Source organism: Squalius cephalus (genome assembly GCF_949319135.1).
Source record: "Squalius cephalus genome assembly, chromosome: 3".
In the NCBI taxonomy this organism is placed as follows: Eukaryota; Metazoa; Chordata; class Actinopteri; order Cypriniformes; family Leuciscidae; genus Squalius; species Squalius cephalus.
This window is the reverse complement of record NC_137124.1, coordinates 37,601,007-37,614,059: the sequence shown is the minus strand read 5'-3', so window position 1 is coordinate 37,614,059 and position 13,053 is coordinate 37,601,007. Positions and strand designations below refer to the sequence as shown.

The window sequence follows — 13,053 nt, the reverse complement described above, 5'->3', positions numbered from 1 at the left end:
TTCCTGAGTTATGAAATGTACCTTCTGTGCAGCTTTGCGTAGGTTCAGGTTGTCAGTGTTGTAGATTGACCATCTGATGGTGGTTTCTTGAGTTTGTCTTGCAAGTGAAAGCTGTACCAACACTACACATGTTCTGCTGCCACCTAGTGTTGATGTAATGCACTTCTGATAGGTCATGTACATTTTATGCGTAATGTGTAGCTATTCATTCATTCATTCATTCATGTAACAGTTGTGTTGATAATTGTACATTTTATCATTAATGTACCCCTTGCAGAATCTGTTGAGTTTTATTGCATTATTCATTCATTTGTTTGTTGATGTCATGACAATGGCAGCTTTTATTTATTTATTTGATTGTTTATTTTTTTATTTGTTTGTTTTAAATATTCATTCATTATTTCATTTTAATCCTGCCCAGAAGTAGCTCTATCTATCCATCCATCCATCCATCCATCCATCCATCCATCCATCCATCACATAATATATGAAGAATTCCATCCATACATCTCATGCAGTGTTTGTTTCCATCCATCCATCGCATAATATATGAATTATTCCATCCATACATCCATCATATCACAATATATATGAAGGATTCCATCCATCCATCCAGACATCCATCATGTCACATAATATATAAAGGATTCCATCCATCCATCCATCCATCCATCCATCCATCCATCCATCCATCCCATAACATGTGAAGTATCCATCTATAGGCCTACATCTCATGCAGTGTTTGTTTCCATCCATCCATCTATCCACATAATATGAAGGATTCCATACATCCATCCATCGCATAATATATTAAGTATTTCATCCACCATCGCATATGAAGTATTCCATACATCCATACTTCGCATAATATATGAATTATTCCATACATCCATCCATCCGCATAATATATGAAGTATTTCATCCATCATTACATAATATGAAGTATTCCATACGTCCATCCATACATCCATCTCATGCAGTGTTTGTTTCCATCCATCCATCGCATAATATATTAAGTATTCCATCCATCCATCCATCCATCCATCCATCCATCCATCATATCACATAATATATGAAGGATTCCATCCATCCATCATATCACATAATACATGAAGGATTCCATCCATCCATACATCCATCCATCCATCATATCACATAATATATGAAGGATTCCATCCATACATCCATCACATAACATGTGAAATATCCATCTATACATCTCATGCAGTGTTTGTTTCCATCCATCCATCCACATAATATATGAAGTATTCCATCATCCATCCATACATCCATCATATCACATAATATATGAAGTATTTCATCCACCATCGCATATGAAGTATTCCATACATCCATCCATCGCATAATATATGAAGTATTCCATCCATCCATCTCATGCAGTGTTTGTTTCCATCCATCCATCCATAGCACAATATATGAAGTGTTCCTTCTCATCCATTGTTTGCGTCCGTTCATACATATGTATGATATTCTGTCTAAATACATATCTAAATATACTAAATTGGCTACTTTAAATTTGTGCCAGCAATGGATGCACGACTCGCATTTTGTTCTGAAAAGGCAACAAATCGAGGATTTTTTTTATTTTTATAAATGAGCATGGCCCATATGCCATGCTTTGATATTTTTAATGAACAGTGTTCTCCACAAACACTTCTCTGTCTTACAGTAACACTCTTCATTTTTGTGTTTGCCTAGGTTTTTCTGTCCTCCCCCATGCGTGTATCTGATGGGCTGTGGATGGAAGAAGAAGAGAGAGCAGATGGAGCGAGACGGCTGCTCGGAGCAGGAGTCTCAGCCCTGCGCCTTCATCGGCATCGGCAACAGCGATCAGGAGATGCAGCAGCTAAACTTAGAGGGGAAGGTAACACACTCATGCACAGATGCAAACCGCAAGAGCTACTACAGAGCCAAAACAACATGATTAGCATACCATTATTTTTCTCATGAATACGCAAATCTTGCCTCTTCCCTGCAGAACTATTGCACAGCCAAAACATTATACATCTCCGACTCCGACAAAAGGAAGCACTTCATGCTGTCAGTAAAGATGTTCTACGGCAACAGCGCAGACATCGGCGTCTTCCTCAGCAAGAGAATAAAGGTCATCTCCAAACCTTCGAAAAAAAAGCAGTCCCTCAAAAACGCAGACCGTGAGTGCATTCACCATTCATATCACGCTCAATGGAAACACCTACAATGCTTTTGAGACGGTTTAACAATAAAGCATAACGGGAATGAATAATAACATCCTGTTGTGTAATAACTTTAAATGGAAATGAGATATTGATTCAAACAGCATGTTCTGAAGTCTCTGTGGAGGGTTCTGACAGAGTTGTGTGTCTCTCCTGTGTGCAGTCTGTATAGCATCAGGAACGAAAGTGGCGTTATTTAACCGGCTTCGCTCTCAAACGGTCAGCACGCGTTACCTGCACGTAGAGGGAGGAAACTTTCACGCCAGCTCACAGCAGTGGGGAGCCTTCTTCATCCACCTCTGTAAGTCGAACACACATTCACACACACTTCTGTTAAAGGAATAGATGACCCAAAAATGGAAATTTGCTGTGTGTGACTTTCTTTCATTAGTAAAACATTAAAGATGTTTTTTTTTTTTTAGTCAAGCCCATAGTCCTTGGTGATTCAAAAACGCTCCTGATAATATATTGAGGTCTAATAAAGCAAAACGATCAGTCTGTGCAAGAACTGTTCAAGGGACACTTTCCCTGTCATAACTTGTATATGCACTACTGTTCAAAAGTTTGGCATTGGTAAGATCATATTTAAAGGAAGTCTCTTATGCTCACCAAGACTGCATTTGTTTGATCAAAAATGTATATTGTGAAGTATGATTTTCAATTTAACATTACTGTTTTCTATTTTAAATGTAATTTAATCCTGATATGGTTAAGCTGAATTTTCAGCATCATTACTCCAGTCTTCAGTGTCACATTAATCTTTCTGGAATCATTCTAATAATATGCTGATTTGCTGCTCAAGTAATATTTCTAATTATTATCAATGTCGAAAACAGTTGTGCTGCTGACTATTTTTGTGGAAACTGATGCATTATTTTCAGGATTCTTTGATTAATAGAAAGTTCAAAAGAACAGCATTTATTTGAAATAGAATGTTTATGTAACATTGTCTTTTTTGTCTTTACTGTCACTTTTTTTTTCAATTTAATGCATCCTTGCTGAAAAGACCTATAAGACCCTTTGTGCGGTACTTTAGTTCAAAGTACAAAGTGTTTGGAAGATTTTAAACTATTACACTCACTGTTAATATTATTTTGGCCTTATTAGAAATCTGACCAACCACAGTTTACATGGTGTTTGTGATGTTTAAGAGGAGGTTAACCTGAAATATAATAAAATATAACCCTGAGAGCAAAACTGACTACACAGGTTTGCTTTACCTGCTACTATGTGTCTTAATGTCATCTTGAAATCAAAACTGACACTATTTACTTTGTTAGCGCACATTACTAGTCTTGTGGTGAACAGTAAATCCATGCAAGTTAATACACAAAAAAAAATAAAAAAAAATCTTTAAGCACAATTTGAACCTTTGCTTCCGCTCTGAAATGACTTCCCTCTCTGATCATGTCAGTTTGACGGCTTCCCTCCAACTATCAGTCTGCTATGAGCGAGGGATGGAGAGAGGAGGTGCGCTAAAGTAAACCCTGCCCTCTGTTCAATATTCCGTTTCACTTTGAAATACGTCACAACACTGAAGTAAAGTCGGTTGCAACTTCTGGTTCACTGGGACTTTAAACAAAACTGGCTAGGTCTTTTATTGATTTGATACAGGGAAACGCAAAGATTTTCAAATCCAGCTAATAGTTCTTTCTCAGAAGCAGCAGCCATTTTTAGCAATCGCTGAACATGATTTTATCTCCTGGCAAACTGAATATCTCCCATTTTGAATTCCATAAAGCCAGCCAATCATGTTGGAGCTTGTCATTTGGAGAAAACTATTGCCATTGTTGTGCATCAAGCCTTACAGTGTAAATGCAGTCCAATAGACCCATTACTGTCTATTATGTCATTGATGTCAATTAAATAGACAAGAAAGAAAGATAAAACTCCTCTGTGTTCTTGAGTCATTTCTTTTTCCTTTATTACTGACCATAACTATTTGTGTGTAATGGTAAAACATACATGCCATTGACACTGAACTTTCTGTGTTTTGACAACCACAATGGAAGGTCTGATCAGAGGATATGCTTATATTTCAGTGGATGACGAAGAGTCGGAGGGAGAGGAGTTCACTGTGCGAGACGGCTACATTCACTACGGCCAAACTGTCAAACTTGTGTGCTCTGTGACTGGCATGGCTCTTCCTAGACTGGTAAGAATCTGTCTCTATTCATCTGACGATTTTCATCATGTTATCATTTCTCTCTATTATCCTCTGTTTTGTTTCTATCTGCTGACAGTATGTATAATTAGCAGCCAGTTTATAAATCTTTAGGGGTCACAATCAGTCACTGCAGAGAATAGAATGCTGACGTCCTAATGTTTATATGATACTTCTGCTGATACTCTTATCAACTTCCTTTCCTTCTCCCCGCACACACAGATCATCCGTAAAGTGGACAAGCAGACCGCCTTGCTGGATGCAGATGACCCCGTCTCCCAGCTGCATAAGTGTGCCTTTTTCCTGAAGGATACGGAGAGGATGTACCTGTGCCTTTCTCAAGAGAGGATCATCCAATTTCAAGTGAGTAGCTCACTGGAAACTTTGAGTAAATGCATTTCTTACCGTTGGTTCAATGTGCTAGTAATGATGACTTCAGAGATGCAGTTTGATTTTGTTGGAAATATGTATCCTTCTAATCACGTATGTATACAAGACCTGATGTTTTTCTTAAATTAAATATTGTATATATAAATTGTGTATTGGAAGCTGTGAGCAGTCAATATTTTTTTTTATAATGACCTCCAAACTATATATTAGTATTTTCGGTTTTGTTTCTCTCCGGGGTCTCTCTTTCTTCATTCCAACACAAATGACACCTCCTTGCAACTTTTTTAATGTACACTACCATTCAGAGGTTTAGAGCTGGTAAGATTTTGTGTGTGTGTGTTTTTGAATGCAGTCTCTTATGTACGGAGCCCCTAAAGGGACATGGTGATGGAAAAATGATATGTCAATGCTGTGCTTTTGCGTTTGCTCGCAAACTTTCTGCATTCCCCCGAGAAACTTTGCAGCGACTTTTCTTTGTGAGCGAACGCAAAAGTTTTGCGAGGGAATGCAAATGTATTGCAAGCGAACGCAAAGTTTCTCAGGGGAACGCATTGAGACTTAATTTTTCCTCCCATATGATATTTTTTTCCATCACCATGTCCGTTTAGGGGCTCCGTACTTTTGCTCACCAACTCTGCATTTATTTTATGTTTTAAAAAATACAGTAAAAACAGTAATATTGTGAAATATTACTACAATTTTTTTTTATATATATATATTTTAAAATGTCATTTATTTCTGTGATGGCAAAGCATCATTACTCCAGTCTTCAGTGTCACATGATCCTTCAGAAATCATTCTAATATGATGATTTGGCGGTCAATAAACATTTCTTATTACTATTATTATCAATGTTGAAAACAGCTGTACTGCTTAATATTTTGTGGAAACTGATACATTTTCCAGTATTCTTTCATGAAAAGAATGTTCAAAAGAACAGCATGTATTTGAAATAAAAATCGTTTGTGACATTTTACATGTCTTTACTATCACTTTTGATGAATTTATTTTAATTAATTTATTTATTTATTTATAAGAAATTAATTTCTTTCTTCAAACCCTCTCCCCCCCAACCCCTAAAACTTACCCCAAACTTTGGAAGGGTAATTTATGTTGGACATCAAACCTTTGACTGATAGCAAAGATTCAGAAAGAGACACAAAGAGCTGGAAAATAGAGGAGGACATGGTGCATTTGATGTAATTGTTAGCGAACTAGTCAAGTCCATAAAACATCAAATTGATGACAGGTTAAAAATTATTTATGGATTTAACATTTCCATAGTGGAAGCATTATTTTTGCGTAACTTTTAAAATAATTTTAGCAATATCACATCCATGTATTTATAGCCATCTAATAGGCGGGATGATAGTCATTATCACAAAATAAACCCTCTCAGGGTGATAAAAATATCCTGATTGTTGGTTTTTATTTTGCGATAATGGCTATTTGATTGTGTATTATCCATTTTTTTATGCTATTTTTGAGTTCCCTGTATTTATGTGTGTTGTGTGTGTGTGTGTGTGTGTGTAGGCTACTCCATGCCCAAAGGAACCAAATAAAGAGATGATAAATGATGGTGCCTCTTGGACAATCATCAGCACTGATAAAGCAGAATACACGTTCTATGAGGGCATGGGCCCTGTACACACCCCCGTCACACCTGTGCCTGTGGTCGAGAGCTTACAGGTAACCCATACACACACAGAAGCTTGCATCTCTTACTGGTGTTGTACACTCACAAGTCTCTGCCTGCAGTTGATAATGCATGTACACTGTGTGTGTGTGTGTGTGTTGGAGCAGTTAAATGGCGGAGGAGATGTAGCGATGCTGGAGCTAACAGGACAGAACTTCACTCCAAGTCTGCGTGTGTGGTTCGGTGACGTAGAGGCTGAAACCATGTACAGGTATGGATATTATTTGAAAAGATATTTATATAGGAAAAGGGAGTAGAAATCCAAGAGGACTTGAAATGTCATTTATGTATAATGTTACAGATGCAGATCATTTTATACTGGGAATTTTTACTGGGAAGTTCTTTACAATACATTTATTGTATTGTTTACAAGCTTGATTTAGATCTCCACAGGGGCTTAACATACTTCAATAATTGTACTTCATTATTATATCTCAGAAATTTGAAATCCATACCAAAATTAATTGCTAAATATACTAAAATGTAAAATCGGCTGTGGATTAAAGGTGGTATCAGCGATTTCAGGCCCAAACATAAATGATCACATTCATCTAATCTTTCCTAACGATCCGCTAGCTGCCCGCCCCATAAGCATGCCGTCAAAAAAACGCATCTCTGTAGGCAGCCTAGGCTCTGAGATCTGCACACAAAAACAGTTGGTTTCACCAACCACTCAAAACCAAAATAAATAGTGTTCCAACCAATCACCGACAGGGGGAGGGTGTTGTGAGGTTTTGCGCTCGTGCACGCGATGTCGGAGCTGAAGAAGAAGACAGCATCTATCTAATGGCGCTTTTCCATTACCAGTACCAGCTCGACTCGACTCGACTCGCCTCGGCTCGGCTCACTTTTCGCTCCGTTTTCCATTGCAGATAGTACCTCCACAATAGTACCTGGTCGTCATAGCGACACCGCAGGAAACTGCCGTGACTTAATCTTCTACGCGATACCTTTATTTTACTGTCTGCGCGAGACACACCCGCTACCCACACACACAGGACAATGGAGGAAATCGAGTGTATGCTGTTTTTGGATGTTTTTGTTTTTGCTGTTTTTTATTCAGGATACTCCGTCTGGCGCGTGCAATGATGACGCAGTGAATAGTGACGATTCTCTCGGACCAATCAGCAGTCTGCCGTGTTTTCACGTCACATTTTAGTATCGCCTCAGCTCGCTTAGAACCTCGCCGGAGCTGGTACGAAAAAAAGTACCTGGAAGCAGGTACAGGTACAACTTTTACACAGTGGAAAACCAAACAAAGCCGAGTCGAGGCGAGCCGAGGCGAGCTGGTACTGTGTAGTGGAAAAGCGCCATAACCCTACCTTTCAAAAGCCTTCCCGATAACTATTCGTGTCTTGGAATAAACACGATGGTATTCCCTCACCCTAATCCTCCTCCTCCTCTTGGGGATTGACTCAGCCATGTTCAATTTCTCTTGTTCATTGATAGACGCTGTCTTCTTCTTCAGCTCCGACTTCGCGTGCAGCCGTGCACGAGCGCAAAACCTCACAACACCCTCCCCCTGTCGGTGATTGGTTGGAACACTATTTATTTTGGTTTTGAGTGGTTGGTGAAACCATTTGTTTTTGTGTGCAGATCTCAGAGCCTAGGCTGCCTACAGAGACGCATTTTTTTGACGGCCTGCTTATGGGGCGGGCAGCTAGCGTATCGTTAGGAAAGATTAGATGAATCTGATTATTTATTTTTGGGCCTTTTTTGGGTCTGAAATCGCTGATACAGCCTTTAATTCAAAGTTTCAGTTTAACATCCGGTGCGTCACTTGTGAAAAAGAAGTACACGTTAGCATACTTTCAAAAGAAGTACTTATTACATAAATAATACTTTAATACTATATACTGTGATAAGTGCAAACTGAATGTAATGTTTTGGACACTTAATTGCATGTTAGTTGCCATTAAATGAAACTTTAACTTTAAAGTGCTTTTTGACGCACTTAATTACACCTTTCATATGCCTGAAATATGGTTAAAATGTACTGCCAATTGTACTCATGAGCATTTATTGTAAACTAAAATATACTTTAATGTCATACAAGACTTGTGTGTCTGGTATTTTATTAATTGCACATTTGTAATTAGGAAAGTATAACCAATTACTTTAAAATAAAGTAAAACTTTGACATTATTACAAAGTGCACTTTTTAAAAGTGTACTTAAGTATGTTAAGAAACAGTCATTAAACTTTTATTTCATTTATATATTATCTGCAGATACAGTGTTTATACAAATAAGTACTGAGTAATATTAATTAACGAAATTAGGGTTATGGTTTGATTTAGTTGCTTGTAATTATACATGATTTACTGTTATTACTGTAATAAGTACATGCAAATGTGTAACAGGAACACTGTAAAATAAAAGTGTCACCAAAAAATATTTTTAAGATTTGAAGTGCACTTCTTGAATTGTTCTATTTCACAAGGGATTCCTAAATCCTTACAAACCTGTTTTATTGCAACAGTAAAAGACATGTTAAGATTTGACAGGTCGTAGGTTGAATGAAGTGCCTCTGCCTTGTAAAATTTGAAGTGGACAGACCCCACATGTTTTGTTTAATCTGTATGAAATCCTTATGTAGTAGTTAAAGAAAAATGTGTACTTTTATTACAAACATTGTAAAAACAGACTGATAGACATTTTATTTCCCCTGAAGGTGCGGGGAGAGCATGCTGTGCGTCGTCCCAGACATCTCTGCGTTCCGCGAGGGCTGGCGGTGGGTTCGGCAGCCGGTGCAGGTCCCCGTAACGCTGGTCCGAAACGACGGCATCATCTACTCCACGACGCTCACGTTCACATACACTCCCGAACCCGGTCCCCGTCCTCACTGCAGCGCGGCCGGCGCCATCCTACGAACGGGCAACACCAGCTTGCTTTCCACGACCGGCAACATCGCGGGAGTGACCGGAGAAACGACACCCTACGGCTCCAACAGCACGTCTAACGCCGTCACAGCGTCGTCCTCTAACGCAGCCGCGGCTGTGGTGTTATAACACACGCAGCAGTGCTCACAAACTCACTGCGAGCTATGCGTGAAAACAGAAGACTGCAAACTGTTTGCAAAAGTGCTGCGTATTGAATTTCAAAATCAAGGGATGGACGGGCAAAAAAGGCTAAACTTGTGGCGAGGACAAAATGTTTGAGAGATGGTTCTCCTGTGCCCTCTTGTGGTTTTTCTCCAAGGAGCCGGTTTGGTGCTAGCAATAGACAATGCCTGAGAGGAAACACCAGCACCTGTCAACGGGTGTAGAAGACATGGAGACAAGACCACAGCAATGATACATCGGCCGACTGAAAATCATGTTTAGTCTCCTATGTTTCCTCCTTCCGGTCTGCTCGTGTGCGATTGGGTGAGATGTATCATAGCCTGGGAGGTCGAAACTCTTAGGAAAAGGGTCACATTGAAATTGTGAGTTGACAGTTTTTATGGACCAAGGATATTGTATAAGCTTTAGTAAAGGTACATTTTTTTTTTTTTTCCTCCATACCTTTTTTATATCAAACATTATAGTACGCATTTGTTACCAAATAGGTTCTATTCCTCCTCTGAGCTTCGCCTTTTTATTTTTTTGTTTTTCTGTATATAGATAGTTTCATATACATATGTTCGCTTTGACTCCTTCAGTTTTGATACTTTGTATTTTGTAATACCGTCCTTTTTCTTTTCCCTACGGTTTTAGTTTAATTTTCCATTTGGGAGAAACTCAGAGGGCCTGTTTTTTATCATTCGTTTTTATGAAGTCTTTAAAAAGAAAAGAGCTTTAAGCAATGCGTCTGCCTTGCCTGCATTACAATATGCGCTACGCTTCCTTTAAGCATTTCATCATCGATCGATGTGTCTAGATCTCACAAAAAGGAACAATGCCATCTTTCTATGTCTTATTTGGAAATATAAACCAGAAAACACAATATATAGGCTTTGGATGCAACGTGTCTCTTCGATGCGGTAGCCATAGTGTAGTTCATTTGCTCTAGGGCGCACATACGGTTCTCACATATCAATTTGAGAAAGTTCATAGTCGTTGGATATTTGTAACGGTCAAGTTCTGACCTGAGTTTAGACTCCTACAGTTTTAGTGCCGTTTTATAATGTTTCTTTCTAAAAAATCCAGTTTTTTGTCTTCCTGAACATCCATTTGCAGTTTCTAAAATTTGAAATGATCTCAAAAAAGGATGATTTGGAGACGTGCTCTACCATTAGATGTGGCCTTACTGGAACAAAGGTTCCCGCTTTAGTTCACCCCTTCAAAAGGAGGTTTACAAACGCGACCCGAGGAACCACGCCTTGCATTTTGAACATTTTACATGCGATTTTTGATATTTAAACTCCCTAAACTTCAATTTTTTCGTTTGGATTTAGAAGATCTAAATGTGTAATAGATACGAACATACCCAAAGATATTATATTGCATTGTTGTCTCTGTTTTTTGAATATTTGAAGAGTATGTTGAGAATTGTGGCCTCTCGCACACCAAAAGTAGGAAGCTTTACTCCGTTGGTCATTGATGTGTTTATCGTGGCCTTGGTGTCTCACCAACTGGTAGACTCCCATACAGCAACATAGTGTCGGACCAGATCCGGCCCACACCTGGTACACGTTGATTCCGTGCGGCCCAGATGCGGGCCTGATCTGGGCCGACACTATGTTACTGTATGGGCTAGTATTAATGACAAAAACAAAAAAAAAAAAAAAAAAAAAAAACTAGCTGTAATGAACCCATCAACCAGCACTAATAGTGTTTTGTGACTTTCTTTTTTATGTACAGTAATTTAACTTTTGAATTTTATGCATCCATTTGTAAAAAAAAAACAAAAAAACAAGTAAAAAAAAAAAAAACAAAAGAACGAAAAAGAGAAACCATTCAGCCATTTTTTTTCGTGCGTCTGTGGCTCTTAACCCAGTTATGTCCTTGGTGTTTCCCGTCAAAACGGTTGGGTGTTTAGTGTCCGAGTTTGTCCTTACCTTGTATGCTAATGTCCGGATAGCAAATGGACATCATGGGACTAGAAACATGAATGGCCTTTAAATGTGTGTGTCTCAAATGTGTAAGCATACAGCAATACTGTATAGGTCACTTTGTGTGTCTTGGTCTGTGGAAATAGCCACTGATTTTTCACCAGCCTGATCCACAACACATGTGGTCATGAAGAACAGCTGGCTCAACTAGAGTCATATTCACTTTCTTTTACACTTCTCCTTCTACTTTCTCTTCTTCATACTAATTTAATCAGACACCTTTTGCGTGGATCCTGCACTGTCTTCCTTACTTGGAAAATCTGTAGTGTAGTACAAGTAGGCGACCCATCAAATAAGGCAATACTCCAGCATTGTAGGCCTATAATGTAGTTTATTTCGGGAAAAACTGTAACTTGAATGTTTCTGCAAAAAAAAAAAAAAATACAAAAAAAAAAAATACAAATCACTCGTTGCCTCCACTAGATTTTTCTTTTCATCATTATCATCATCACCACCCATATTTTTTGTTCAAAATGACTTTATTCTGTCCTTGACGGACACTTTGCAAAAATCTTCCATGAGGTAGTTTAACCTAAAGCTCTTGCACTCGGTTTCCCAGAATTCTCGCGTCTCAGTCTCAGTCACATTTTACCGCGCTCTTGCTATTCAGAATCATATAAGCGCACACTTCCATTTGGGGGAAGACGGCACTGGGCAAAAGCATGGATGCATTTTCTAACAGATATCTTGTTAAACGTTTACCAGCAGTCCATTTTTAATTTTTTCTCCCAATTATTATTCAAATGCTTCCCTTGATTTATATGGGATCACGACCCCAAAAAAAGACAAAAACAAGTGCTTTAAGCCAGTCCGCCTTGAAATGATTCAGCATCATTGAAACCGTTCCTACACAAACAAAAGAAAGCGATTAATTCAGACCGTAAATTCAGTTTGACTTTATCATGTTTTCATTAGCACAGCACAATATATCATCATTTACTCATTTATAATGAGAACATTTCTGAACCGCTCCGTCACTCTGATTGCTGCCTCTGTTCCACGTTTTGTTTACATTGTGGATTTGCTCAGCTCTACCCCTATTTTACCGTGGTGTTATGGTGGTAAAGTGCATTGTTGCTTTCTGAACAAACTAATTGACAATCTTGCTGTTTTTTACTGTTTACAGTTTTTGAAGGTGTTGAGCTTTAGAATGAAGGATTTGTTCAAACGGGCGTGTTGAGCTGTGTGTTTAAGTTGCACAGAAAATTGGAGGATAACAAAATCCATACATTTGCATTATATCATTTTGCTGTCAGTTATAAATCAATGGAAGAGCTCGAAACATGTTTTTCATGTAATATGTAGAGGTCATGCGCCGAGCCTTAAAAACACATTTAATTGCAAATCTGAGTGAACAAATAGTCATTTTTTTATGTTTCTAGTCAGTCAGTTGGTGTCATTTATGTCTATATGTTGGTTTTATAATTCTCCATTAACTTTGCTCTTCCAAAAACTGAGCTCTGATCAATGTGTAGGTGATATGCCAAATGTCTTATACTCACATTTTCATGCACTGCTTTTCAAACATGGCACCAGAGGCAGCTTTTCAAAGA

At 38.4% G+C, this 13,053-nt stretch overlaps 1 protein-coding gene across 2 annotated transcripts in view; it reads left to right on the top strand.

Annotated features, from left to right (window-relative positions):
* Nucleotides 1-12,134, top strand: part of rbpjb (recombination signal binding protein for immunoglobulin kappa J region b) — a 54,202-nt gene extending 42,068 nt beyond the window's left edge. Inside the window, exons 4-11 of one of the 2 annotated variants that reach the window (XM_079866816.1) lie at nucleotides 1,720-1,885; nucleotides 2,000-2,174; nucleotides 2,380-2,517; nucleotides 4,259-4,371; nucleotides 4,603-4,743; nucleotides 6,304-6,459; nucleotides 6,574-6,677; nucleotides 9,140-12,134. In XM_079866816.1, the coding sequence (XP_079722942.1) occupies nucleotides 1,720-1,885; nucleotides 2,000-2,174; nucleotides 2,380-2,517; nucleotides 4,259-4,371; nucleotides 4,603-4,743; nucleotides 6,304-6,459; nucleotides 6,574-6,677; nucleotides 9,140-9,476 (1,330 nt within the window). In that variant the 3' untranslated portion in view covers nucleotides 9,477-12,134. Of the gene's footprint in view, nucleotides 1-1,719; nucleotides 1,886-1,999; nucleotides 2,175-2,379; nucleotides 2,518-4,258; nucleotides 4,372-4,602; nucleotides 4,744-6,303; nucleotides 6,678-9,139 lie in introns of both variants that reach the window. The other variant, XM_079866817.1, reaches the window with a different exon arrangement.
* Nucleotides 12,135-13,053: the final 919 nt, after the last annotated feature.